The 27,947-nt window shown below is 43.8% G+C and overlaps 1 protein-coding gene across 3 annotated transcripts; it reads right to left on the bottom strand.

The window, feature by feature from the left end:
* Positions 1–733: 733 nt before the first annotated feature.
* cenpi (centromere protein I) lies at positions 734–27,947 on the bottom strand. Of its 3 annotated transcripts, none has more exons than XM_046295359.1 (20): positions 27,662–27,947; positions 26,851–26,988; positions 26,618–26,736; positions 26,348–26,455; positions 26,185–26,233; positions 26,038–26,084; positions 25,631–25,720; positions 25,308–25,439; positions 24,900–25,037; positions 12,602–12,722; positions 12,229–12,323; positions 11,907–12,024; positions 11,637–11,701; positions 11,229–11,338; positions 8,931–9,066; positions 8,558–8,682; positions 7,680–7,728; positions 2,120–2,338; positions 1,453–1,494; positions 734–1,261 (listed from the first exon to the last, which is right to left on the bottom strand). In XM_046295359.1, the coding sequence occupies exons 1-20, from the start codon at positions 27,828–27,830 to the stop codon at positions 1,118–1,120; spliced, it is 2,214 nt and encodes a 737-aa protein (XP_046151315.1). In that variant the 5' UTR covers positions 27,831–27,947; the 3' UTR covers positions 734–1,117. The 3 variants fall into 3 exon arrangements, with proteins under 3 accessions (XP_046151315.1, XP_046151316.1, XP_046151317.1); XM_046295360.1 differs by having other exon boundaries at positions 2,120–2,335; XM_046295361.1 differs by lacking the exon at positions 27,662–27,947 and adding an exon at positions 27,314–27,612.

The raw sequence follows: 27,947 nt of genomic DNA, 5'->3' as shown, positions 1-27,947 counted from the left end.
TGTATAAAGGATCTTATTCATTTAGACAATGTTTTCAACCATTCAAAACAAGAGCCAAACAAAACAGATGCAGGATAGCTCCAGACACCCATGGAGACTATGGGGTGACAAGGGTCTCTTTAAATCAGCCCATTAACACAGCATTCATTTTTAAATATTAATCCCCTGTGAGTTGCCATCATTGCATGATAATAACTATTTGTTGAAAGGAATTCTAATATTAAAAGCACACAATTAAAAACAGGTTACAGGAGCTAATGCAAACTTTCACCTTTGAAATTGAGGTACTTAGTTTAAACAGCAGGAAATAGAGCCTGAGAGAGCCTGACACAGCAATGGTCCAATTATGATGAATTGGTAGACAGTCAGCAATGTATGTGAAATTGATCATTACATTGACATTGGTCTACTACTACGTTGAAAAAGAAAATAAGCAATGTGCTGAAATAATTGACTCAATAAATTGACACGAATACAGCTATAATACATGCAGTGTAAACACAGCAGACCTGTTAACCCCATTGTCAGTAATGGTGGTGCTCAGAGGTGAAAGTCTGTGGTGGCACAGTGGGAATGGAGGGTGTGTCTGGTTTCCCTGCACCCAGCATGTTCCAAGGTACTGTAGCTGGAGAGTGTATTAACTATCCAGATGGAACCCTCAATTAAGGGAAAATGTTGTTTTCCAGATGGTGGAGACAATAACTGCAATAGACGCTGATGATTTCACCCTTAATCAATTCTACAAATGGTTTTTAATAGAAAGGATATTCACATTTTCAATTTACTAACAGATCAGGGGGATGCTTTTGTCCCAAAAAATACAAATGAGATAAAATGTATTCTTATTCATGTGCAAGTTGCACTGAAATTATATAGATAGGTAAGCTATAGAAAAAACAGACAGCACCAAGCATAATTCAAATATGGACAAAACTAAATCAAATGCCGTCAGGATTAGAAATAGTGGCTATTTACAGAGACAAAGACACTCAAGTCTCTTGTGAATCTTTCCTTGGAGAATACGGCAATAGATACAACATGTACAAGTATTTTACAACAGGGAGAAGTGTCAGAGTCTTTTGTGTTTTCTGTTTCATCCTCCCGTTAGGCATGTCGTTTACCTGCTTGTGGGCTGGCTGCCTGTTTGGCCACTGATCCCAGCCGCAGAGCGGCGTTTGAGGCTACTTTGGGCAAACTGTTGGAGGCCCTGAAAGCCCTGAGAGAAGAGGAACTCCATGTACCAGGTCCACTGCTTCGCCGCCTACAGACAGAAAGACAGACAGCTTTACAGATCATCAACTACATACAGGCCATCCAGGACTCCCATACCTGAGCCTGTGGCTCGCTGATCAATAGAAATGATCATGAAAAATGAATGGCACACTTCAAACGCACATCAGTGCACGTACATTACAACAACAAAAAACAGAAGAAGTAATAAGACTGTGGTACCTTTATGGAATTGAAGTCTATGTCCTTCCTCTCTGGCCAACACTGATAAAGAGAGAATTATTCATATTCAACAGTTACCCCCCCTCAGTAGAACAGTGTTGCAGTGGTTTCGGACCAAAAGGTACTTGGATTATTTAACATGATGAAAACTCAAGTCTCATGCAACACCCATGAATAATAAACTGTGATTCTGATCTTCTATGAAATATACATTTATACCACATTCATCCCCTTGTCCGACCTTAAACTTGATTAACTCAACTGGAGAGGATGGCTGCTCTCTTGAAGTTTGGAAATTAGACTTCATATGTAAACTGAGCACAGGTAGCCTAGTTGTCAGAGCGTTGAGGCAGTAACTGAAAGGTTGCTAGATCGAAACACTGAGCTGACAAGGTAAAAATCTGTCGTTCTGCCCCTGAACAAGGCAGTGAACCCACTGTTCCTAGCCCGTCATTGTAAATAAGAATGTTCTTAACGGACTTGCATAGTTAAATAAAGGTTAAATAAAATACATTTAAAAAACAGTTATGTGGACATTTATGGAAATTATATACAATATATATATTAGTTTCACAGATGTGAACATTATAAAATGCCTGGCAAATTTCAATATGTAAATCACAATGCAAATCAAATGATCACGAAAATGAATTAAATCTAAACTCACCTTGTGGTGAAATTCGAGGGCACAGCCCAGGAAGGCAGGGTGGTGGTTGAGGTCAAAGCTGGTCCAGGGCTCGGGCACTTTGCTGAGAACCAAGAGCTCCTGGTCTACCTCGATGGCCGTGCCTGGCAGGAACATCTTGGAGTTCCACAGGCAGCTCACCATGAAGAGCAGGTAGTGGTTAAACTCCTGGCACGTCTGCCTGCTGATGTGAAACGCCTGCTGCAATCGGGGGATGACAAGAAAGAAGAGAGGAAAAAGGGAGCAATGGAGATATAGTTTAAACACTCAATCAGCTTGTGACACATGCTGAATGAATAGTGCATCTTGGTTAAAGTGATTAATATGGTTAATATGATGAACAGAGAGTAGCAGTAGCGTAAAAGAGGGTTTAGGGAGGGGCACACAATGCAAATAGTCCGGGTAGCAATTTCGTTCATTGCCCATAGCTTATGCATGAGGCACTTTGTTCACAACGTTGCCATCAGCCAAAACCGCTTGCCCATACAATGCCATACACGCTGTCTGCCATCTGCCAAATACAGTTGAAACCGGGATTCATTAGTGAAGAGCCTACTTCATTGTGCCAATGGCCATCGAAGGTGAGCATTTGCCAACTTAAGGCGGTTACGACGCCAAACTGCAGTCAGGTCAAGACCCTGGTGAGGACGACAAGCTCGCAGATGAGCTTCCCAGAGACTGTTTCTGACAGTTTGTGCAGAAATTCTTTGGTTGTGCAAACCTAGTTTCATCAGCTGTCCGGTTAGCTGGTCTCAGATGATCCCGCAGGTGAAGATGCCGGATGTGGAAGTCCTGGGCTGGCATGGTTACACGTGGTCTGCGGTTGGGAAGACGATTGGACGCACTGCCAAACTCTAAAATTATGTTGGAGGCGGCTTATGGTAGAGACATTAACATTCAATTATCTGGCAATAGCTCTGGTGGACATTCCTGCAATCGGTTCCGGTTGGAGCGAGTGGTCGCATCTGCACTTCGCTCCCGCGGGTAGTATAACTTTTCATTATTATTGATTTGTCTAATCTTAGCAATTTCTTCTCAGCTAGCTACATAGCCGTCTTTGTATCAAAGATAATTGCGTAATTATCGTATTTCGCCGTCCTAACGTAGTCTTCACTAGCCAGCTAGCTAACGTCCACTGATTAGCTGCACTGGAGAAACTATTACACTCAACTGAACGACTTGATTAGTGTAGTGTTAGCTAGCTACATAGCTGTCTTTGCTGTCTTCGTATCATCGTATCCAAGATAATTGTGTTGTTTAGGTTTAGAGTGTGTAGTCTTAGAGTGATTATCTTAATTTATCGAGGTTAGCTAGCCAGCTATTTGTCGTCCTTAACGTAGGTGACTCTGCTAGCTAGCCAACGCTAGCCAACGTCTTCTGTATAGAACTCAACTACTCGGTCGCATTCACAGGTAGTATCACATTTTCACTTCATTTCATTACAGTACAACGGTTTGATTTGTTTGATCGTAGCTAGCTACTTAGCTAGCTACATAGCCGTCTTTGTATCAAAGATAATTGTGTAGTCTAGAGCGATTTTCTAGGTTCCCTAGCCAGCTATTGTCGTTCTTTTAACGCAACGTAACGTAAACAACACTGCTAGCTAGCCAGCTAGCCCCCGAATAGCAACACTGCAGAAACTATTACACTCAACGGAACGACTTGATTAGTGTAGTGTCAACAACGCACCCACTGCCAGCTGGCCTACTTCAGCAGTACTGTATCATTTTAATCATTTTAGTCAATAAGATTCTTGCTACGTAGCTTAACTTTCTGAACATTCGAGACGTGTAGTCCACTTGTCATTCCAATCTCCTTTGCATTAGCGTAGCCTCTTCTGTAGCCTGTCAACTATGTGTCTGTTTATCCCTGTTCTCTCCTCTCTGCACAGACCATACAAACGCTCCTCACCGCGTGGCCGCGGCCACCCTACTCTGGTGGTCCCAGCGCGCACGACCCACGTGGAGTTCCAGGTCTCCGGTAGCCTCTGGAACTGCCAATCTGCGGTCAACAAGGCAGAGTTCATCTCAGCCTATGCCTCCCTCCAGTCCCTCGACTTCTTGGCACTGACGGAAACATGGATCACCACAGACAACACTGCTACTCCTACTGCTCTCTTTCGTCCGCCCACGTGTTCTCGCACACCCCGAGAGCGTCTGGTCAGCGGGGTGGTGGCATGGGATCCTCATCTCTCCCAAGTGGTCATTCTCTCTTTCTCCCCTTACCCATCTGTCTATCGCCTCCTTTGAATTCCATGCTGTCACAGTTACTAGCCCTTTCAAGCTTAACATCCTTATCATTTATCGCCCTCCAGGTTCCCTCGGAGAGTTCATCAATGAGCTTGATGCCTTGATAAGCTCCTTTCCTGAGGACGGCTCACCTCTCACAGTTCTGGGCGACTTTAACCTCCCCACGTCTACCTTTGACTCTTTCCTCTCTGCCTCCTTCTTTCCACTCCTCTCCTCTTTTGACCTCACCCTCTCACCTTCCCCCCTACTCACAAGGCAGGCAATACGCTCGACCTCATCTTTACTAGATGCTGTTCTTCCACTAACCTCATTGCAACTCCCCTCCAAGTCTCCGACCACTGCCTTGTATCCTTTTCCCTCTCGCTCTCATCCAACACCTCCCACACTGCCCCTACTCGGATGGTATCGTGCCGTCCCAACCTTCGCTCTCTCTCCCACGCTACTCTATCCTCTTCCATCCTATCATCTCTTCCCTCCGCTCAAACCTTCTCCCACCTATCTCCTGATTCTGCCTCCTCAACCCTCCTCTCCTCCCTCTCTGCATCCCTTGACTCTCTATGTCCCCTATCCTCCAGGCCGGCTCGGTCCTCCCCTCCCGCTCCGTGGCTCGATGACTCATTGCGAGCTCACAGAACAGGGCTCCGGGCAGCCGAGCGGAAATGGAGGAAAACTCGCCTCCCTGCGGACCTGGCATCCTTTCACTCCCTCCTCTCTACATTTTCCTCCTCTGTCTCTGCTGCTAAAGCCACTTTCTACCATGCTAAATTCCAAGCATCTGCCTCTAACCCTAGGAAGCTCTTTGCCACCTTCTCCTCCCTCCTGAATCCTCCCCCCTCCTCCCTCTCTGCAGATGACTTCGTCAACCATTTTGAAAAGAAGGTCGACGACATCCGATCCTCGTTTGCTAAGTCAAACGACACCGCTGGTTCTGCTCACACTGCCCTACCCTGTGCTCTGACCTCTTTCTCCCTCTCTCTCCAGATGAAATCTCGCGTCTTGTGACGGCCGGCCGCCCAACAACCTGCCCGCTTGACCCTATCCCCTCCTCTCTTCTCCAGACCATTTCCGGAGACCTTCTCCCTTACCTCACCTCGCTCATCAACTCATCCTTGACCGCTGGCTACGTCCCTTCCGTCTTCAAGAGAGCGAGAGTTGCACCCCTTCTGAAAAAACCTACACTCGATCCCTCCGATGTCAACAATTACAGACCAGTATCCCTTCTTTCTTTTCTCTCCAAAACTCTTGAACGTGCCGTCCTTGGCCAGCTCTCCCACTATCTCTCTCTGAATGACCTTCTTGATCCAAATCAGTCAGGTTTCAAGACTAGTCATTCAACTGAGACTGCTCTCCTCTGTATCACGGAGGCGCTCCGCACTGCTAAAGCTAACTCTCTCTCCTCTGCTCTCATCCTTCTAGATCTATCGGCTGCCTTCGATACTGTGAACCATCAGATCCTCCTCTCCACCCTCTCCGAGTTGGGCATCTCCGGCGCGGCCCACGCTTGGATTGCGTCCTACCTGACAGGTCGCTCCTACCAGGTGGCGTGGCGAGAATCTGTCTCCTCACCACCGCTCTCACCACTGGTGTCCCCCAGGGCTCTGTTCTTGGCCCTCTCCTATTCTCGCTATACACCAAGTCACTTGGCTCTGTCATAACCTCACATGGTCTCTCTTATCATTGCTATGCAGACGACACACAATTAATCTTCTCCTTTCCCCCTTCTGATGACCAGGTGGCGAATCGCATCTCTGCATGTCTGGCAGACATATCAGTGTGGATGACGGATCACCACCTCAAGCTGAACCTCGGCAAGACGGAGCTGCTCTTCCTCCCGGGGAAGGACTGCCCGTTCCATGATCTCGCCATCACAGTTGACAACTCCATTGTGTCCTCCTCCCAGAGCGCCAAGAACCTTGGCGTGATCCTGGACAACACCCTGTCGTTCTCAACCAACATCAAGGCGGTGGCCCGTTCCTGTAGGTTCATGCTCTACAACATCCGCAGAGTACGACCCTGCCTCACACAGGAAGCGGCGCAGGTCCTAATCCAGGCACTTGTCATCTCCCGTCTGGATTACTGCAACTCGCTGTTGGCTGGGCTCCCTGCCTGTGCCATTAAACCCCTTCAACTCATCCAGAACGCCGCAGCCCGTCTGGTGTTCAAACTTCCCAAGTTCTCTCACGTCACCCCGCTCCTCCGTTCTCTCCACTGGCTTCCAGTTGAAGCTCGCATCCGCTACAAGACCATGGTGCTTGCCTACGGAGCTGTGAGGGGAACGGCACCTCAGTACCTCCAGGCTCTGATCAGGCCCTACACCCAAACAAGGGCACTGCGTTCATCCACCTCTGGCCTGCTCGCCTCCCTACCACTGAGGAAGTACAGCTCCCGCTCAGCCCAGTCAAAACTGTTCGCTGCCCTGGCCCCCCAATGGTGGAACAAACTCCCTCACGACGCCAGGACAGCGGAGTCAATCACCACCTTCCGGAGACACCTGAAACCCCACCTCTTTAAGGAATACCTAGGATAGGATAAGTAATCCCTCTCACCCCCCCCCCTAAGTTTTAGATGCACTATTGTTAAGTGACTGTCCCACTGGATGTCATAAGGTGAATGCACCAATTTGTAAGTCGCTCTGGATAAGAGCGTCTGCTAAATGACTTAAATGTAAATGACTTAAATGCAATAGCACGTTCCCCAAAGCTTAAGACATCTGTGGTATTGTGCTGCGTGACAAAACCACACATTTTAGAGTGGTCTTTTGTCCCCAGCACAAGGTGCACCGGTGTAATAATAATGCTGTTAATCAGCTTCTTGATATGCCACACCTGTAAGGTGGATGGATTATCTTGGCAAAGGAGAAATGCTCACTAACAGGGATGTAAACAAATTTGCGCACAAAATTTGAGAGAAATAAGCTTTTTATGCCCCATAATGACAAAGCAAAAACAGGTTTAGACATTTTGGCAAATGTATTCAAAATTTTAAAAAATGAAATATTACATTTACATACTGTATTTTTTGTTCAGTGTAATTGGCAGCACCTACTTGAAAATAACATTTACTTCATACACTAGAATTGGCATACAAAATGAAAAATGTAATTTGTGTGTTTTTGGTTTGAACAAGTAACCACCTAAATTGGCTTTTCTTTATTAGCACTTAATTCTAATAGTTTTGTTCATCATGTGGACTGGTAGAAGTGGCCACTTGAGGAGCCTTGAATGGCTTGATTATGCAAAAACACTTAAACATACAAAGCAGAAAACGTATCTTAAAGTGAGAACTTTCATTACCTTGGTCTCCTGTTGTTGACACTTAGCAGAGGTCAGATTCTTCTTGTACCTGAAAAAACAGCAATGACTGTCTGTTTAAGGGTAGAAAAACAACCACATTGCTTTCCATGTTATGTAAACAACATCTATCCAAAAGGCCATTTATTGCGAGCAGAATATTTTACGATAAATAAAACAACAACCATAGTCGCAGTAAATGTACATCAGACCAGATCTTTGGCCTGTTTTATTAAAAGCAGTGCTCTTTTGTCATGCTATAGAGGTATGTTTTATGTGTAACACTTGGTTGAACTGTTATACTCAGTATACAGAGGATACAAGCAATTTGTGCGACAAGATATTCATGCTTCAGAAAGGCATGCCGTTTGCATTCTTCATGGCCTTAAAACACTTTCTCCGGGAAAATGGATCTTAGTGCAATTCTGCATCCTGGACCCTTCATTATCATGAATCATAAATGCAATGTTCTGGCGTGCTGCATCAAGACTGCTTACCATTCACTTCAAATACATACATACATACATACGTATGTGTAAATATGTATGTATGTATGTATGTATGTATATATATATATATATATACATACATATATATATATATATATATATAAAATTTCAGTCTCTCGATGTGCAAAACTGATGTGGCAAATATACACACACACACACACACACACACACACACACACACACACACACACACACACACACACACACGAGAATGTTTGACATCCATGTTGCTGCTTTGCACACGACATTACAGTGATGGTTTGTGAGTGAAAGATGACATGCTAACGTGATAGTGTCGAGTCCCAGCGTCAATGCCGTCAGAACTGGTGTTGACATGATCGTAACGGGGTTGACGTCACCACTCCTCCCCACCTGTACATGATGTAGCTGAGGCGGTCCACGCTGACGGGGTCGGTGGCGAACAGAGCCGGGTAGAACACTCCCGCAGGGGGCATGACCACGAGGGGGAGCCCATACTTCAGGAACATGTCACACACCTGCACGGCACGCACCGAGGCACAGGGACACACACGTCAACACCACAGAACGAAAATCTTAAGTATCTTTTTCTAAATGGAGCATGAATATATAAAAACTGACATAGTGCATTCTGCTTGTAATGAATGCGATTACGATGATCAACTGTTTATAAAGATCAAACATTCTCCCTTTGTGATCACAAGAGTGCACGGTATTTGTATTTTCTTTATGTATTAAATGCATTGGCATAATCTGGATTGATTACCGTCTCGTAGAAGTCCAGGATGAAGCTGAGGAGCAGGGAGTGGCAGCCCTCTAGCTGCAGCCCCACTGTGGCCAGGCGGCCCACGAAACGCACCAGCTCCATGACAGAATCCATGAATCCAGACAGAGTCATGTTCCTGGGAAGGCAGGGTACTTACATACTGTAAACCTTTATACAACACAAAACACTGGCCATAATATGAGGGAAGCGCATGAGTCGCAATAATGCATGGGACTACTGAGACGTCAAAACGGGGTCTTTGCCCTTGGATCATATGAATTTCTCCTTCAGAAGACCCTTCCATCTTGGTTAATGCAATAAAAGACTATAACCAAATCAGCGCTGAGTGTGAAGCAATGTGGCCGGGCGTTATGAGATGCACACAGACTGCAGTTCATTCCGATGCAGCGTTCCAAAGGACAGTGCTGAGGATATACCGAGGAGGTTGAGAGGAGGCGGCCAACCACACACTGCAGCCATTGATTTAAGCATCACGTTTCATTGAGTTTCCCTACAGAGATTACGTTGAAAATGGGAAGGGAATAAAAATGTATTGGAGACCTCTAACCTTGATGGTTTTCGATTGGGCGTTTGTGAAGAGTTAGAAATCTGGAGAGGAAGACAGTGAAATACAGTGCATTCAGAAAGTATTCCGACCCTTTGACTTTTTCCACATTGTTACATTACAGGCTAATTCTAAAATGGATTACATACATTTTCCCCCTCATCAATGTACACACAATTCCCCGTAATGACAAAAAGGTTTTTAAACATTTTTGCAAATGGATTCAAAATAAAAAACGGACCCTTTACTAGTTACCCTTGCCCTAGTACTTTGGCAGTGATTACAACCTCGAGTCTTCTTGGGTCTGACACAACAAGCCGGGCACACCTGTATTTCGGGAGTTTCTCCCATTCTCCTCTGAAGATCATCTCAAGCTCTGTCAGGTTGGATGGGGAGTGTCACTGCACAGCTATTTTCAAGTCTCTCCAGAGATGTTCGATCAGGTTCAAGTCCAAGGACATTCAGAGACTTTTCCCCGAAGCCACTCCTGCGTTGTCTTGGCTGTGTGCTTAGGGTTGTTGTCCTGTTGGAAGTTGAACCTTCACCCCAGTCTGATATCCTGAAGCAGGTTTTCATCAAAGATCTCTCTGTACTTTACTCTGTTCATCTCTCCCTCAATCCTGACTAGTCTTCCAGTCCCTGCTGCTGAAGAACATCCCCACAGCATGATCTTACCACCACTTACCATATGGATGGTGCCAGACTTCCTCCAATCAATCAAATGTATTTATAAAGCCCTTTTTACATCAGCTGATGTCACAAAGTGCTGTACAGAAGTCCAGCCTAAAACCCCAAACAGCAAGCAATGCAGATGTAGAAGCAGGGACGTGATACTAAGCATTCAGACCAAAGAGTTCCATCTTGGTTTCATCAGACCAGAAAATCTTGGTTGTCTTTCTCGAAGGTTCTCCCATCTCCACAGAGGAACTCTGGAGCTCTGTCAGAGTGACCATCGGGTACTTGTTCACCTCCCTGACCAAAGCCCTTCTCGCCAGATTGCTCAGTTTGGCTGGGCGGCCAGCTCTAGGAAGAGTCTTGGCGGTTCCAAACTTCTTCCATTTAAGAATGAGGACTGTGTTCTTGGGGACCGTCAATGCTGCAGAAACTTTTTGGTACCCTTTCCCAGATCTGTGCCTCACCACAATCCTATCTCGGAGGTATACGGACAATTCATTTGACCTCATGGCTTGGTTTTTCCTCTGACATACACTGTCAACTGTGGGACCTTATATAGATAGGTGTGCCTTTCCAAATCATGTCCAATCAACTGAATTTACCACAGGTGGACTCCAATTAAGTTGTAGAAACATCTCAAAGATGATCAATTGAAAGAGGATGCACCTGAGCTCAGCTGAATACTTATGTAAATAAGGTATTTCTGTTTTTTGATTTTTTTAAATACATTTGCAAACATTTCTAAAAACCTGTTTTCGCTTTGTCATTATGGGATATTGTGTGTAGATTGATGTAACATTTTGTATTTAATTCATTTGAGAATAAGGCTGTAACATAACAAAATGTGGAACAAGGGAAGGGATCTGAATATTTTTCAAATGCACTCTATATCTTTAACTCAAAAAAGTTACGGGGCTGAGGTGCTGGAAGTGTGAGTGAGTGACAGTGAGTGAGTGACAGTGAGTGAGTAACTGAGTGGGACAGGGACGTCTCTGAGCGAATGAGTGGGACAGGGACGCATCTGAGCGAGTGAGTGGGACAGGGACAGTGAGACTCACATGGGTGTGTGGCTGTTTAGACTGATGTCCAGGCCATCCTCCAGGGAATACACAGAGTGCCAGGTCAGCCACTTCAACAGCATGTTGTTCAGACAATCTATCACACTGCACTAGAGAGGACAGACAACAGAGGGGTGTTGGAGTTTAAACATATTCAAAGTGGAAAAAAACAAAAGGGATAGTTAGAACTACAACGGGGTCGTGTTCATTAAGGCACACTGTAGCAAAACTTTGTCAAATGTAGTTGATCCCCGTTTCAATACGTTTTCTTCTGTTTGGTACGAAATGAATACGACCCGGGATTAGACTGCTGATAGCTGGACTGTACATGGATATGGTGGTATGATGCAATCTTCTTAAGTTTGAATCAAAGCAGGATCTATTTCCAGGGATTCTGTTTACTATTACCTTGAAGAAGAGCGTGGAGGTGAAGAATAGCTGCATGAGGGGCTCAAACAGAAGTTGGCTGATACCTGGGAGAGATGGGGAGAGTAATGAACTCAACATTCCTAACCATGCAAACCCCAGCACATTGCAAGCTGGCAGCATATGCCAGGAAGCCTGGGAAACGTAGTCACGTGCCCCCCTTCCCCCCGTTACAGTTCATCTGTTTAATTAGGGGAAAGAAATACTGGAGGAAATTAGCGTGAGGCAGCCAAGCAAACAGGGCCTACTCACAGGAACTGGGGACCACAGGGATGTCACTCAGCAAGCCTAGGATCTGGGGGCGGAGGAGTGAACCATCCCAAACGTTCAGGAACTTGTAGAGGAAGCCCTCTGTGCTGGAGAAGCCCTCCTGAGGAGGAGGGGGGAGACAAAACATATGCATCTCAAATTAGCGTTTGACTGTGGCATAATTTATTAATGAACAGAAGGGGAGAAGTGAGAGCAGAAAAGAGAGAGTTTAACCCACTCTTATAGATACAGATCTGGCAAAGAGGGGAGGGGAACGGGAGGTGAGAGGGGCCTGGATGGCAGCGATGAGGGGGCTAAGGCTCACCTGGAGGAAGTGCTGTGTGGAGAGCAACCTGTTGAGGAAGTGGAGTGCCTCGGACGAACTCCCAGAGCTCCCGTCCCTTCTGCAGTATAGAAACTCTGAAACAACCCCCCCCCCCAAAAAATGTTTTTTTATTAAATAAGTGATAAGACAGATTTGTTAGTTCTACAACATTGACACCAACACTCTTTCTTTTCATAAAAGCTTTTCAGACTATTGCTTTATGCCTACTGGGAATTGATGAGGGTCCATTTGGAGGGTACAGAGATTTGATTGTTTTGTGCTTTTTTCTTTATTTACTTCCCTCTTTCACAATGTAAGAGAGACAATGGAGGGAAGACGTAGCGGTTGGTGAATGGTTAGTTCATGGTTTTACCCTCATGGAGGGCGTTGCCCAGCCAGAAGTTGAGTCGGAGGAAGGCAGAGTCATCCTGTACGTAGTCCAGGTAACAGAGGGCCAGACTGGAGCCCAGCAGAGAACCCATCTGGGATGGGAGCTGTGGAAGAGGGGGAGATTATTATTAAACCAGTCAACACACACACACACACTCAGTATGAACCCCATCAAACCCCATCAAACCCCACCACCCTTAAAAACACACTATCATTATACTCATGAAACCCACCACTTAACCACAAACACAGAGACCATCAAACTCCAAAGTTCCATCATGTTCTGAACAGCTTCATGTCAGGAGATTAGCATTATATTATTGAAGTCTTCATGTTATTGAATAAGAGGATCTCTGTTGCCAGTGTCCTTGTATTCATTGGATGAGCAATCTTTCTGTCACTGACTGGACTAAATCTGTCACATCTACTAATCCTCATACTACAGCCATCATGGATATGTCTGTTGCAGGCAGCATTCAGACATTTCTCCACACGGAGTGGTCTGTCTGTCTGTTGTGTGAACAGCTGCCTGGTAATATGGGAATTTAAGCATAATAATTAAGAAGAAAATAGACCGATTGTCAACAGACATGACTGAGTCTTCCCATAACTAAGGAACAACGGCATCGGTCGTGTGAGAAACGACTGCTTTTAATGATTGGAGGGGAGGGGGGGGCTATCTTAAGGAATCAGTGATCCCTCAACGATGCCGCTGCTGATTTGTTTGCACTGCATGATCCAACAGTACTAGCTGATCTGTTTGTCTGACGTCCTGCACAGCGTTAGTTGCCGTGATGCCATAAAAAGTAGTAAGTGCTGTCACAATGGCTTGTTGCACACGTTGGCTCATTGAGGTAGAGCTGGGACGATAAACAGCAAATGATCGACACATTTTGCTGATATCATTCATTACGATAAGTAGCCTATACTAGAAAAATGTGAAGTTTGAAATGAAATAAGTGTGCTAATATGGGTGATTTTTAATGGGACAACTGATGGCTACAACCATCAAACTAGTAGTAGTTTAAAGTGGGGCTGGGTGATATATCGAATGAAACTGATTAATTCAAATGTATGTATTTGTGCGATATTCCAATTGCCTGTATCGCAATACTTTTTTTTATAAAGTGTTTATGCCCACATGTTTTCATGTTCCTTTTGGTTCCTACACTCCTGTGCGGTGGTCAATGACTGTAGGCTGTGTGTACCTTCCAATCACCTTCTCAAGATCACTTCTTCCTCTATGACAAGCAGTTTCACCTTCTCAAGATCACTTCTTCCTCTATGACAAGCAGTTTCACCTTCTCAAGATCACTTCTTCCTCTATGACAAGCAGTTTCACCTTCTCAAGATCACTTCTTCCTCTATGACAAGCAGTTTCACCTTCTCAAGATCACTTCTTCCTCTATGACAAGCAGTTTCACCTTCTCAAGATCACTTCTTCCTCTATGACAAGCAGTTTCACCTTCTCAAGATCACTTCTTCCTCTATGACAAGCAGTTTCACCTTCTCAAGATCACTTCTTCCTCTATGGCAAGTTTCACCTTCTCAAGATCACTTCTTCCTCTATGACAAGCAGTTTCACCTTCTCAAGATCAATGATCAGTTTCACCTTCTCAAGATCACTTCTTCCTCTATGACAAGCAGTTTCACCTTCTCAAGATCACTTCTTCCTCTATGACAAGCAGTTTCACCTTCTCAAGATCACTTCTTCCTCTATGGCAAGCAGTTTCACCTTCTCAAGATCACTTCTTCCTCTATGACAAGCAGTTTCACCTTCTCAAGATCACTTCTTCCTCTATGACAAGCAGTTTCACCTTCTCAAGATCACTTCTTCCTCTATGACAAGCAGTTTCACCTTCTCAAGATCACTTCTTCCTCTATGACAAGCAGTTTCAACTCACTATTTTTATTTGTATTTATTAATTTTTTCGTTGGAAGTTTGCTTGGTGTCATTGTCCATTTGGAAGACCCATTTGCGACCAAGCTTTAACTTCCTGACTGATGTCTTGAGATGTTGCTTCAATACATCCACATAAAGCCCCCCCTTTTTCCTTCAAACATAACAATGGTCATTATGGCCAAACAGTTCTATTTTTGTTTCATCAGACCAGAGGACATTTCTCCAAAAAGTACGATCTTTGTTCCCATGTGCAGTTGCAAACCGTAGTCTGGCTTTTTTAATGGCGGTTTTGGAGCAGAGGCTTCTTCCTTGCTGAGCGGCCTTTCAGGTTATGTCGATATAGGACTAGTTTTACTGTGGATGTAAATACTTTTGTAGTCATTTCCTCCAGCATCTTCAGAGTCCTTTGCGGTTGTTCTGGGATTGATTTGCACTTTTCACACCAAAGTAGGTTCATCTCTAGGAGACAGAACACGTCTACTTCCTGAGTGGTATAACGGCAGTATGGTCCTACGGTGTTTATACTTGCGTACTATTGTTTGTACAGATGAACGTGGTACCTTCAGGCTTCCCAAGGTTGAACCAGACTTGTGGAAATCTACATATTTTTTTCTGAGGTTTTGGCTGATTTCTTTTGATTTTCCCATGATGTCAAGCAAAGAGGCACTGACTTGAAGGTAGGCCTTGAAATCATCCACAGGTACACCTCCAATTGACTCAAATTATGTAAATTAGCTTACCAGAAGCTTCTAAAGCCATGACATTTTCTGGAATTTTCCAAGCTGTTTAAATGGCACAGTCAACGTAGTGTATGTAAACTTCTGACCCACTGGAATTGTGATACAGTGAATTATAAGTGAAATAATCTGTCTGTAAACAATTGTTGGACAAATTACTTGTGTCATGGACAAAGTAGATGTCTTAACAGACTTGACAAAACTATAGTTTGTTAAAACTTGTTGAGTGTAGGGGGCAGTATTTTGATGCTTGGATGAAAAACATACCCAAATGAAACTGCCCATTTCTCAGGCCCAGAAGCTAGAAAATCCATATAATTGTAGAAAACACTCTACAGTTTCCAAAACTGTCAAAATATTGTCTGTGAGTATAACAGAACTGATATTGCAGGCGAAAACCTGAGGAAAATCCAACTAGGAAGTGCCTCTTATTTTGAAAGCTCCCTGTTCCATTGCATGCCTTCCCTTCATATAAAGGGATATCAACCAGATTCCTTTCCCTATGGCTTCCACATGGTGTGAACAGTCTTTAGACAGTTTCAGCCTTTTATTCTGAAAAATGAGCAAGAACGATCACATCGCGCCAGTGGATGGCTGGGTGCCAGCAGAGTTTTGCATCGCCAACACCTTGGAGCAGACATTTTCTCTCTCTCCTATTGAAAAAGCTACGGTCCAGTTGAAATATTATCGATTACTGTAATGCAATTAAATGCAAATTAATTTCTTAAAAATCCTACAATGTGACTTTCTGGATTTTTGTTTTAGATTCCGTCTCTCACAGTTGAAGTGTACCTATGATAAAAATTACAGAACTCAACATGCTTTGTTATTAAGAAAACCTGCAAAATCGGCAGTGTAGTGGGGAGAACAAGTATTTGATAACCTGCAAAATCGGCAGTGTTTCCTACTTGCAAAGCATGTAGAGATCTATCATTTTTATCATAGGTACATTTCAACTGTGAGAGACGGAATCTAAAACAAAAATCCAGAAAATCACGTATGATTTTTAAGTAATTAATTTGCATTCTATTGCATGACATAAGTATTTGATACATTAGAAAAGCAGAACTTAATATCTGGTACAGAAACCTTTGTTTGCAATTACAGAGATCATACGTTTCCTGTAGTTCTTGACCAGGTTTGCACACACTGCAGCAGGGATTTTGGCCCACTCCTCCATACAGACCATCTCCAGATCCTTCAGGTTTCGGAGCTGTCGCTGGGCAATACGGACTTTCAGCTCCCTCCAAAGATTTTCAATTGGGTTCAGGTCTGGAGACTGGCTAGGCTACTCCAGGACCTTGAGACGCTTCTTACGGCGCCACTCCTTAGTTGCCCTGGCGGTGTGTTTCGGGTCGTTGTCATGGTGGAAGACCCAGGCACGATCCATCTTCAATGCTCTTACTGAGGGAAGGAGGTTGTTGGCCAAGTTCTTGCGATACATGGCCCCATCCATCCTCCCCTCAATACGGTGCAGTCGTCCTGTCCCCTTTGCAGAAAAGCATCCCCAAAGAATGATGTTTCCACCTCCATGCTTCAGTTGGGATGGTGTTCTTGGGGTTGTACTCATCCTTCTTCCTCCAAACACAGCGAGTGGAGTTTAGACCAAAAAGCTCTATTTATGTCTTATCAGACCACATGACCTTCTCCCATTCCTCCTCTGGACCATCCAGACGGGCCTGGACATGCGCTGGCTTGAGCAGGGGGACATTGCGTGCGCTGCAGGATTTTAATCCATGACGGCGTAGTGTGTTACTAATGGTTTTCTTTGAGACTGTGGTCCCAGCTCTCTTCAGGTCATTGACCAGGTCCTGCAGTGTAGTTCTGGGCTGATCCATCACCTTCCTCATGATCATTGATGCCCCACGAGGTGAAATCATGCATGGAGCCCCAGACTGAGGGTGATTGACTGTCATCTTGAACTTCTTCCATTTTCCAATAATTGCACCAACAGTTGTTGCCTTCTTACCAAGCTGCTTGCCCATTGTCCTGTAGCCCAGCCTTGTGCAGGTCTACAATTTTAACCCTGATGTCCTTACACAGCTCTCTGGTCTTGGCTATTGTGGAGAGGTTGGAGTCTGTTTGATTTGAGTGTGTGGACTGGTGTCTTTTATACAGGTAATGAGTTCAAACATGTGCAGTTAATACAGGTAATGAGTGGAGAACAGGAGGGCTTCTTAAAGAAAAACTAAACAGGTCTGTGAGACCCAGAATTCTTACTGGTTGGTAGGTGATCAAATAGTTATGTCATGCAATACAATGTAAATGAACTACTTAAAAGTCATACAATGTGATTTTCTGGATTTTTTTAGATTCCGTCTCTCACAGTTGAAGTGTACCTATGATAAAAATTAAAGACCTCTACATGCTTTGTAAGTAGGAAACCCTGCAAAATCGGCAGTGTATCAAATACTTGTTCTCCCCACTCTGTGTGTTTAACTGCACATGTGACATAACTCCACCTTTCCCATTGGTAATATCATTAACGAAGATACACATCTTAAAAATAAAATCCATGAATATACAAAATGATTTAAATACAAATATTTGAATTTAATCATATTATTTCAGAGCTGCCCAGTGACACATGGCCTATCAGACGAGCTAAATTACTTCTATGCTCGCTGAGGCAAGTAACACAGAAACATGCATGAGAGCATCAGCTGTTCTGGACAACTGTGTGATCACGCTCTCTGCAGCAGATGTGAGTAAGACCTTTAAACAGGTCAACATTCACAAGGCTGCAGGGCCAGACGGATTACCAGGGCATTCATGTACTCCAAGTGTCTTCACTGACATTGTCAACCTCCCCCTGTCCGAGTCTAATACCAACATGTCTCAAGCAGACCACCATAGTGTTTGTTCTTAAGCACAGGGACTAAGGTAACCTGCCTAAATGACTACCGACCCGTAGCACTCAAGTCCGTAGCCATGAAGTGCTTTGAAAGGCTGGTCATGGCTCACGTCAACAACATTATCCCAGAAACCCTAGACCCACTCCAATTTGCATACCACCCCAACAGATCCAGATGACGCAATCTCTATTGGACTCCACGCTGCCCTTTCCCACCTGGACAAAAGGAACACCTGTGAGAATGCTATTCATTGACTACAGCTCAGTGTTCAACACCATAGTGCCCTCAAAGCTCATCACTAAGCTAAGGACCCTGGGAGTAAACACCTCCCTCTGCAACTGGATACTGGACTTCCTGTTGGGTAAGGGTAGGTAACAACACATCCGCCACGCTGATCCTCAACACGAGGGCCCTTCAGGGGTGCGTGCTCAGTCCCCTCCTGCACAATCACGGCCAGGCATAAAGTTTAAACGACGACACAACAGTGGTACATTTACATTACATTTAAGTCATTTAGCAGACGCTCTTATCCAGAGCGACTTACAAATTGGTGCATTCACCTTATGACATCCAGTGGGACAGTCACTTAACAATAGTGCATCTAAAACTTAGGGGGTGGGGTGAGAGGGATTACTTAACCTATCCTAGGTATTCCTTAAAGAGGTGGGGTTTCAGGTGTCTCCGGAAGGTGGTGATTGACTCCGCTGTCCTGGCGTCGTGAGGGAGTTTGTTCCACCATTGGGGGGCCAGGGCAGCGAAAAGTTTTGACTGGGCTGAGCGGGAGCTGTACTTCCTCAGTGGTAGGGAGGCGAGCAGGCCAGAGGTGGATGAACGCAGTGCCCTTGTTTGGGTGTAGGGCCTGATCAGAGCCTGGAGGTACTGAGGTGCCGTTCCCCTCACAGCTCCGTAGGCAAGCACCATGGTCTTGTAGCGGATGCGAACTTCAACTGGAAGCCAGTGGAGAGAACGGAGGAGCGGGGTGACGTGAGAGAACTTGGGAAGGTTGAACACCAGACGGGCTGCGGCGTTCTGGATGAGTTGAAGGGGTTTAATGGCACAGGCAGGGAGCCCAGCCAACAGCGAGTTGCAGTAATCCAGACGGGAGATGACAAGTGCCTGGATTAGGACCTGCGCCGCTTCCTGTGTGAGGCAGGGTCGTACTCTGCGGATGTTGTAGAGCATGAACCTACAGGAACGGGCCACCGCCTTGATGTTAGTTGAGAACGACAGGGTGTTGTCCAGGATCACGCCAAGGTTCTTGGCGCTCTGGGAGGAGGACACAATGGAGTTGTCAACCGTGATGGCGAGATCATGGAACGGGCAGTCCTTCCCCGGGAGGAAGAGCAGCTCCGTCTTGCCGAGGTTCAGCTTGAGGTGGTGATCCGTCATCCACACTGATATGTCTGCCAGACATGCAGAGATGCGATTCGCCACCTGGTCATCAGAAGGGGGAAAAAAGGAGAATGGTAGGCCTGATCACCGACAAGTTATCCTATAGGGAGTGTAGAGACTTGGCCGTGTTGTGCCAGGACAACCTCTCCCTCAACATGATCAAGACAAAGAAGATGATTGTGGACTACAGGAAAAGGAGGACCGAGCACGCCCCCATTCTCATCGACGGGGCTGTAGTGGAGCAGGTTGAGAGCTTCAAGTTCCTTGGCGTCCACATCACCAACAAACTATCACGATCCAAGCACACCAAGACAGTCGTGAAGAGGGCACGACAAAACCTATTCCCCCCTCAGGAGACTGAAAACACTTGGCATGGGTCCTCAGATCCTCAAAAGGTTCTACAGCTGCACCATCGAGAGCATCCTGACAGGTTGCATCACTGCCGGGTATGACAACTGCTCGGCCTCCGACCACAAGGCACTACAGAGGGTAATGCGTACGGTCCAGTACATCACTAGGGCCAAATTTCCTACCATCCAGGAACTCTATACCAGGCGGTGTCACAGGAAGGCCTCCAGCCATCCTAGTCATAGACTGTTCACTCTGCTACCGCACGGCAATCGGTACTGGAGCGCCAAGTCTAGGTCCAAGAGACTTCTAAACAGCTTCTAACCCCAAGCATCTAATCAAATGGCTACACAGACTATTTGCATTTGTTTTAAAGTCCTGAATTTCAAGCCAATCTATATTGTTGTTGGATCTGATTTTAATAGCTAACATTTTGATGGCCATAATAGATAGATATGCCGACAGTGGGCAACCTTGTTTTACTCCTCGACAGTTTAGAAGTAGCCATTATTTACTATTTTGCACCTGGGGTTACTTATACATAACTTTAACCCATTGTATAAGACATTCTACAAAATTAAAATGGTCTAGACATTTATATATTAATTCTAGTCGTACTTGATCAAAAGCCTTCAAAATCTGCTATGAATACCAGACCTGGTTTCCTAGATTTTTCATAGCATTTTATTGATTAAAATACTTGTCTTATATCCAATGTATCTTCCATGAAAAAAACCTGTCTGATCAGGATGAATAATATCCGACAACTCACTATTTGCATTTGAGGTTTGGTCCAACAGAATCGGTCAATAGGACAACAAAAACACATTGAGACATTATTTTACTGGAATAGAGGAAGTTAACCTTTTTTATTTTATAAATAATACAAGACATACTTACAAACGACAACTACATCACACCTGCCCAGACCCACCATCTCCAGCATCACTTGACGGCACATGGCGTCAATCTGCACCATATTGTTTCTCTCCGTAGTCCACGGACCGAAGTTCTTAAAAAAGCATTTGACCTCTCCATTGCGTTAACCTTTCTAACGATACCCTTTTAATGTTTTAACTCCTCAAATTGTGCACAAAGCAGGCACTGCAAAAACAGGAGTACCAAGGAACATTGATTCTGGAAATGTAATACTCAGTTTGTGTCGCACAGTATTGCGGTACCACGTACCGCTAACAGCATTTTAGCCAAAGACTGTTATACAAGCTGTCTAGTCTGTTTTATAAAAGCGCAATAAGCACAAAACACAATTAGATAAGGAATTGGCGACATGTTCTGAGAAATCATGTATGCCACTTGATTTAAACATCTGAACAAAGTGGACAGGCTAGCATGCTGTTCAAGCAGATGGGTGTGTTTATAACAATTCAACTGTTCTACCTTGTTGTTCGAATCCCCGAGCTGACAGGGTACAAATCTGTCGTTCTGCCCCTGAACAGGCAGTTAACCCACTGTTCCTAGGCAGTCATTGAAAATAAGAATTTGTTCTTAACCGACTTGCCTAGTAAAATAAAGGTAAAATTTAAAATAAAATAGATCCAAGTTGGCTGAAATAGCTGGCTACTCATTAGCACGTGGGCTTGTGCTTGAGAGATTGTTTATGAGACCTGTGTTCATTTTCTATACCTGTGTTCATTTTCTATCATGCCTACTACAAGAAGTTAGTCATTATTAGTGAATGCGCATTATTGGTTAAATTTCAAACAAAAAGGGAATTTTCAGACCAACTTCAAAGCCTGATCAGTGATTATAGCAACAACAAAAAATGCCTTTAAAAAGCAACAAATCCCCTTGAAAACAGCCTGTGGCATCGATATGAGTAAGAAACTATAATAGTGTCAAAATTGACTACACATTATAAATAGAATCATTTTGGTCATAAAGTCAGTCTTGTCTAAAACTGAGTTTGGAACATCTGTGCATCAATGTGTACATGAAGGTTGGGTTTTGATTTGACAATGTACATGTGGCTACTAACATGGGGTAAACAGCTACAGTGATTGCTCACTTTCCAAAGGAAGAACCTTATACCAACGGTCAAGCATGGTGTTGGTAGTTTGGGGATGTTTTGCTGCATCAGGACCTAGACGACTTGCCTTAACACAAGGAACCATGAATTCTGCTCTGTATCAGAATTCTACAGGAGAATGTCAGGTCATCCGTCTGTGTGCTGAAGCGTAGCTGGGACATGCAGCAAGACTCTTATGAAAAAACACAAATCAAGTCTACATGAAAATGGCTAAAAAGAAACACATTTGAAGTTTTGGAATGGCCTAGCCAAAGTCCAGACCTAATCCCAATTGAGATGTGGCAGGACTTGAAACGAACAGTTCATGCTTGAAAACCCACAAATGTCGCTAAGTTATAGCAGTTCTGCACGGAAGAGGGACAAAATTCCTCCACAGCGATGTGAGAGACTGATCAACAACTACAGGAAGCCTTTGCTTGGAGTCATTGCAGCTTAAGGTGGTACAACCAGTTATTGCATGTAAGGGGGCAATTACTTTTCTCACAGAGGGACATAGGGTGTTGCATTACTTTGTTTATGAAATATGTAATTGTTGTGGTATTTGTTCACTCATGGTTTTGGTTGAAGATATTTTTTTAAATACTTGAATTATTATATGTAGAAGCAAAGAAAATTAGAAAAGGGCCAAATCATTTTTCACAGCAGTGTATCTGTTTCGATCAGGTCAATGTATCTGACAAGCAAACAGTATTTGCGAGCGGCCATTTTGTAATTGTCAACAATTTATAACTTTCTCAATGTGGCTCCATGTGATACATCTTTGTTGGCCAGTTAATGAATAACTCGGGATAATCGAACCCTGATATAGTCTGTTAACAGAGCAATGACAAATTTAGAAAACAAAACGACATGGAGCGAGCTCATGAATCTGTTTTATGGCTCCGGATAATAACAAACAAATTGCACTGACAATGCTAGCCATCATATTGAGTGGGAGAGAAAGTTGAGCCCTAGTTCTGTTCTAATACAAGCAAAACTGTGCTGGTGACATAGCTCCCCCATGTGGCCCTAAAAAGACATTACAAGTGAAAGGGGCAGTGCTGGACACCTTCAATAATTGATTTTTACAGCTAAGAAAAGCAGTAGGGTGGGTGGGGTGATATTACTATAACATCGTCTATCAACAATGATTGACAGCCATCGCCAATGGTGACATTGTGATGTGACAGATGATGGTTTAGTATATTTAAACTTGACTGGAGCTCTGGATATGTTATATACAGAGCACAAGAGGGGAATGTAGGCTAGGCAGAGCAGAGAATTCCACCAAAGCAGAGCAAAATGTCCAGTCAGAATATTCTCTCTCGCTCTCTCTCTGTCAGATGTGTGGGCCTTATAGCCTAAACCTATTTTTTTTTCAAGTTTATATACAGTGCCTTCAGAAAGTATTCATACGCTATAAAATAGTATTAAAATATATTTGTTAGAGACGTTAGTCTCTAAGAGCTTTACAAACCTGGATTGTGCAACATTTACCCATTAATCTTTTCAAAACTCTTCACTCTGTCAATTTAGTTGTTAATCATTGCTAGACAGCCATTTTCAAGTCTTGTCATAGATTTTCAAGCCGATTTAAGTCAAAACTGTAAGTAGGCTACTAAGGAACATTCAATGTCATCTTGTAAGTAACTCCAGTATAGAATTGGCCTTGCGTTTTAGGTTATTGACCCGCTGAAAGGTGAATTTCTCTCCCAGTGTCTCTTGGGGAAAAAATAAACCAGGTTATCCTCTAGGTCTTCGCCAGTGCTTAGCTCTATTCCTTTTATTTTTATCCTAAAAAACTAACTTGCCAATGTCAAGCATAACCATAACATGATGCAGCCACCACCATACTTGAAAATATGAAGAATAGTACTCAGTGATGTGTTGGATTTGCCCCAAACACAACACTTTGCATTCAGAACTAAAAGTGAATTGCTTTGCCACATTTTTTCAGTATTACATTACAGCCTTGTTGCAAACAGGATGCATGTTTTGGAATATATTTATTCTGTACAGGCTTCCTTCATTTCACTCTGTCATTTAGGTTAGTATTATGGAGTAATTACAATGTTGTTGAACCATCCTCCAATCACAGCCATAAAACTAACTGGCTTAAATATCACCTGTCAACAGAGTTAGGAAGGACACCTGAATCTTTGTAGTGACTGGGTTTATTGATACACCATCTAATTAATAACTTCACAATGCTCAAAGGGATATTCAATATCTGCTTTTTTTTGGTTGCTTTACCCATCTACCAATAGGTACCCTTCTTTGCAAGGCATTGGAAAACACCCCTGGTCTTTGTCATTGAATCTGTGCTTGCAGAGTTAGTCCCTGCAATTTTACTGACTTGTTAAGCAAATGTTTACTCCTGAAGTTATTTAGGCTTGTCATAACAAAGGGGTTGAATAGTTATTGATTTAAGACATTACAGCTTTTAATTTTTTTATTTGTTTTGTCCAGTTGTAGCATGCAATTTTGCACTATAGCTAGGCCTGGGAATTGCCAGGGACCTCATGATACAATATTATCACAATACTTATGTGCCGATTCACATGTACTGCGATTTGATGTTCCAAAGCGCATGAGAAAACGAGTTGAGTGTTGAAAACATGTTGGCTCACTATTTAAAAAGGGGGAGAACAGGCAATAGGATGACAAATACTGGAGTTTAGGTGCAGGTACAGGTACAGCCAACTAGTGCTAGCTTACGCTACCTACAACAAAGTATTTTTGGGGGGTTGGCCAAAAGGGGGCAATACCATTGCATATTACAATGTTTTATGAGTACATAATCACGATTGGAAAAAAGTTGACATCGCCCAACCTTAAAACACAGTATATCCATCCTGCTTAAATCCTCACCTTCCATCTGTCTCAAAACAAGGTACCTCAAGGCCATACCATTGTGTGAATAATCAGGATTGTGTGAGAGAAAAAGAGATCAAAGAGCGAGAGACAGGGAGACGGAACGAGATAGTGAGAAAGCGAGACAGAGAGAGAGAGAGAGTTACCTCTATGCAGTGGAGGTTGTCCAGCAGCTGTGGAAAGGAGTGGAGCTGCTCCAGAGAGAACACCTTCCTGCTTCTGCTGGAAGAGGAGTTGCTCTGGATAGACGAGCTCAACGACGGTAACTCCAGGTGATGAAATTTCTGATAGGAATGTCAGTATATTGTAAACAGTTCATTAGGTTATGACAGTGCCACATACAGTGTATATTTCCAGATATATCCAAAATGCAAGGAGGGCAGTTGACTCAATGAGTCTCATGGTCTACGGAGGCCAAAATGTCCTGACCCCTAATGATTTAAAAAATGTAGTATTTTTTTGTGTGCTATACATTAGCAATAAGTCCCCTTATAAAGACTGTTTTAAGGTAATCTGTCTCCTTGTCAGTGGTGTGCCATAGCTCATGGCCTTACCCTCTTTCTGGAGTTGGTCTCGTCTTTGAGCCTGAGGGACAGGCTGATGTCAGAGGACACCTGGCCGTTGTTCCTCTTCTGGACAGCACAGAGCGCCACCTTCCACGTGGAATTGTAGGTCTTAAACCCACTCTGAACGACAGCCGAAAAGATACACGTTGACATTACAGATGTTTGTCAGGGTTTCAATGAAGAGAATTGGATTTTCAGTTCACTTCCAGATCGGATATGGATGAAATCGACCTTAAACCTGATGTTTGGTGAACAACAAAGTGTGGTTTGTGCAATGGAAAGAGGTCACTAGGTGTGATCCGTGTACTAACCCTCATTCGTGATGGAAGAGCAAGCGTCACCAACTCGGGGTAAAACACTTTGTACAATGACAGCAAGTGCAACAGGAACGGCTGCCTGCCCTGGGGAGACAGAAGATGAGAGGAAATTAATGAAACTCTCAGTGCAACATGCTCACAGCGGTGACTCCGCTCTCAGGTTGATGGATGCAGCAATCATTTACAGAGTGCAACTACAGATAAATGGTACTGAGGATGAACTATTTATGGGGATTATGTAGAGAGCTACAAACAATATGCAAGTATTTTCTCCTCCTGCCATTTATCACAAACTATTTCATAACAGTAATACAATTGTTAGATGTCTCCCATGCATTCACTTGTATTAAATTGGCAACACCTTAAAAAACAACATTAAAAAAAAACATTATTTGTTTTACCATTTTAGTTTGGAGGTCTAACAGTTTTCTGACTCTGAATGGCTGAACTATGACAGAAAGAAAAGAAAAAACTAAGAGCAATGTTGTGCTGCAGGAACAATTTGGACCATATGGTAATGATTCATTGAGTAACAAGAAGTCACTTACCACTTTCTCTCCTTGTCAAAAGGTAAAGCAAATGGCAGATGTAAGGAGACTGAAACAACAATCGTTATTTAAATACCAATGTAATCTAATGCCAATGTAAAAACTCAAGACATTCATTGATATCATCGGAGCGGGGGGGGGGGGATACGACTCCTGCACATACCAAATTCTCCTCAGTCACAAAGCTGAAGATGAAGCCATAGATGGCTCGAAGATGGTCCTTGGAGTCGATCAAGTCGAAAACAGTCAGCACCCACCGAAGGAAAAGAACCTGGAACACACCCCATAACACCAGTTTCAAGCACGTATAGGGAAAGAGTACACAGAGCAATCCTGATGAAACTAGTACTGTAATGTTACGTTCAGTCTTCAGTGTCAACCTTTAAATCTGTGAGTGTGACTTATAGACCTTTGAGACAGAGGAGCTCTTTACCTGTGTGCTGATTGCCATCTTGCCGACACATAACCACGACACTGCTCGAACAACAGCCTCCTGTGGCACCACGGTTGCGGGGATTAGAAACTTCAGGACCCGAACACACGTCACACCTCCTGCTCAGGGAAGAGAAAGCGCTGAAATGTTATGTATGGTCAAATTAATTCAGCATAGTGTAAATCTAAATTTCATGTCAGTCTGTAGTTGCAGTGGCTGCTGGTTGTTCGTACCCATACGTAAGCTCATAGCGTAGTCCAACATGATGGAGATGGCCTCAGGAGGCAGTCCTCGACTGAGCCCCACTCTCTCCACCAGCACCAGGTTCCTCTTCAGTACATCGTTCCCCGCGCATGGGGTACCTGCCTTCACTAGGAAACAAACAGCTCATGTGAAGCCATGGACATTCTGTTACTGGATGCGGTTTAGTTACTGTAGCTAGCTAGTTAGCTATTGAATTCCAATGTACTTCATTAATAGCAAACAATGTTAGTAGGTAACATCCAGCTGTAACATTTCGAATCACATGATTGTATTTATTTTGTACGTTATGTATAACGTTAGCTAGATATCCTCTTATTGTTTATGTGTGATTAACCTTAGCATTAAATAAATATCTGTTGAATAATAAATTATATATGCAATTGTTGTACTTCGCAACTAAATGATCACTTGCAAATTGGGCATACTACATACCTTCCTTTCCTTGTTCAGTCTAACCATACCCCACCCACGCTGGTTATGCATTAGCTAACTAACGTCAGCAAAATAAGTTACAGTAAAAGGTCACTTTGGAACACAACATCCGCAGTCTCTGTAATAGTTGTTCCTATGTTGTGTCCAAGATAAATAAAAGGGTGTTTCCAAAACAAGAAGACGGGGCGGGGTCTGATAAGATCACATAGCAATAAACTGGGCTGCCATACGGTCAAATAGCTAGTTCACTTTGGTTAAAAGGTAGCTATAACATTAACGTTAGCTACGCTTGCCTTCTGCAAGCAATGTTATACTAGCAGGCTAGCAAACGTTAGCTTCTCTTGCTACCTTCTGAGAAGTACTTCAGCGCAAGTACAAATGGATCCCCGGTCTGGTTCTTTCTTCTTTCCGTCTCTGCCACTCGCAAACTTCTATTAGAAGTTCGGCTTGAAACTGACAACTGGCTTTCAAATGAAGAGTCCAAATCTGTCCTCGTCAGGTTGGAAGATTTTGCCATTGATAGCTACATAGTTAAAAATCCACGTATTATCTTTTCCCCAGGCACGAAATCAATCAAACAAACAAAACTCAAATATTGCGCGCGACCGTTTGTTTCACGCAAGCGCACTAATTA

Source organism: Oncorhynchus gorbuscha, linkage group LG13, assembly GCF_021184085.1.
Source record: "Oncorhynchus gorbuscha isolate QuinsamMale2020 ecotype Even-year linkage group LG13, OgorEven_v1.0, whole genome shotgun sequence".
Classification (NCBI taxonomy): Eukaryota; Metazoa; Chordata; class Actinopteri; order Salmoniformes; family Salmonidae; genus Oncorhynchus; species Oncorhynchus gorbuscha.
Note: the sequence above shows the minus strand (reverse complement) of the source record. Positions and strands in the feature narration are given on the sequence as shown.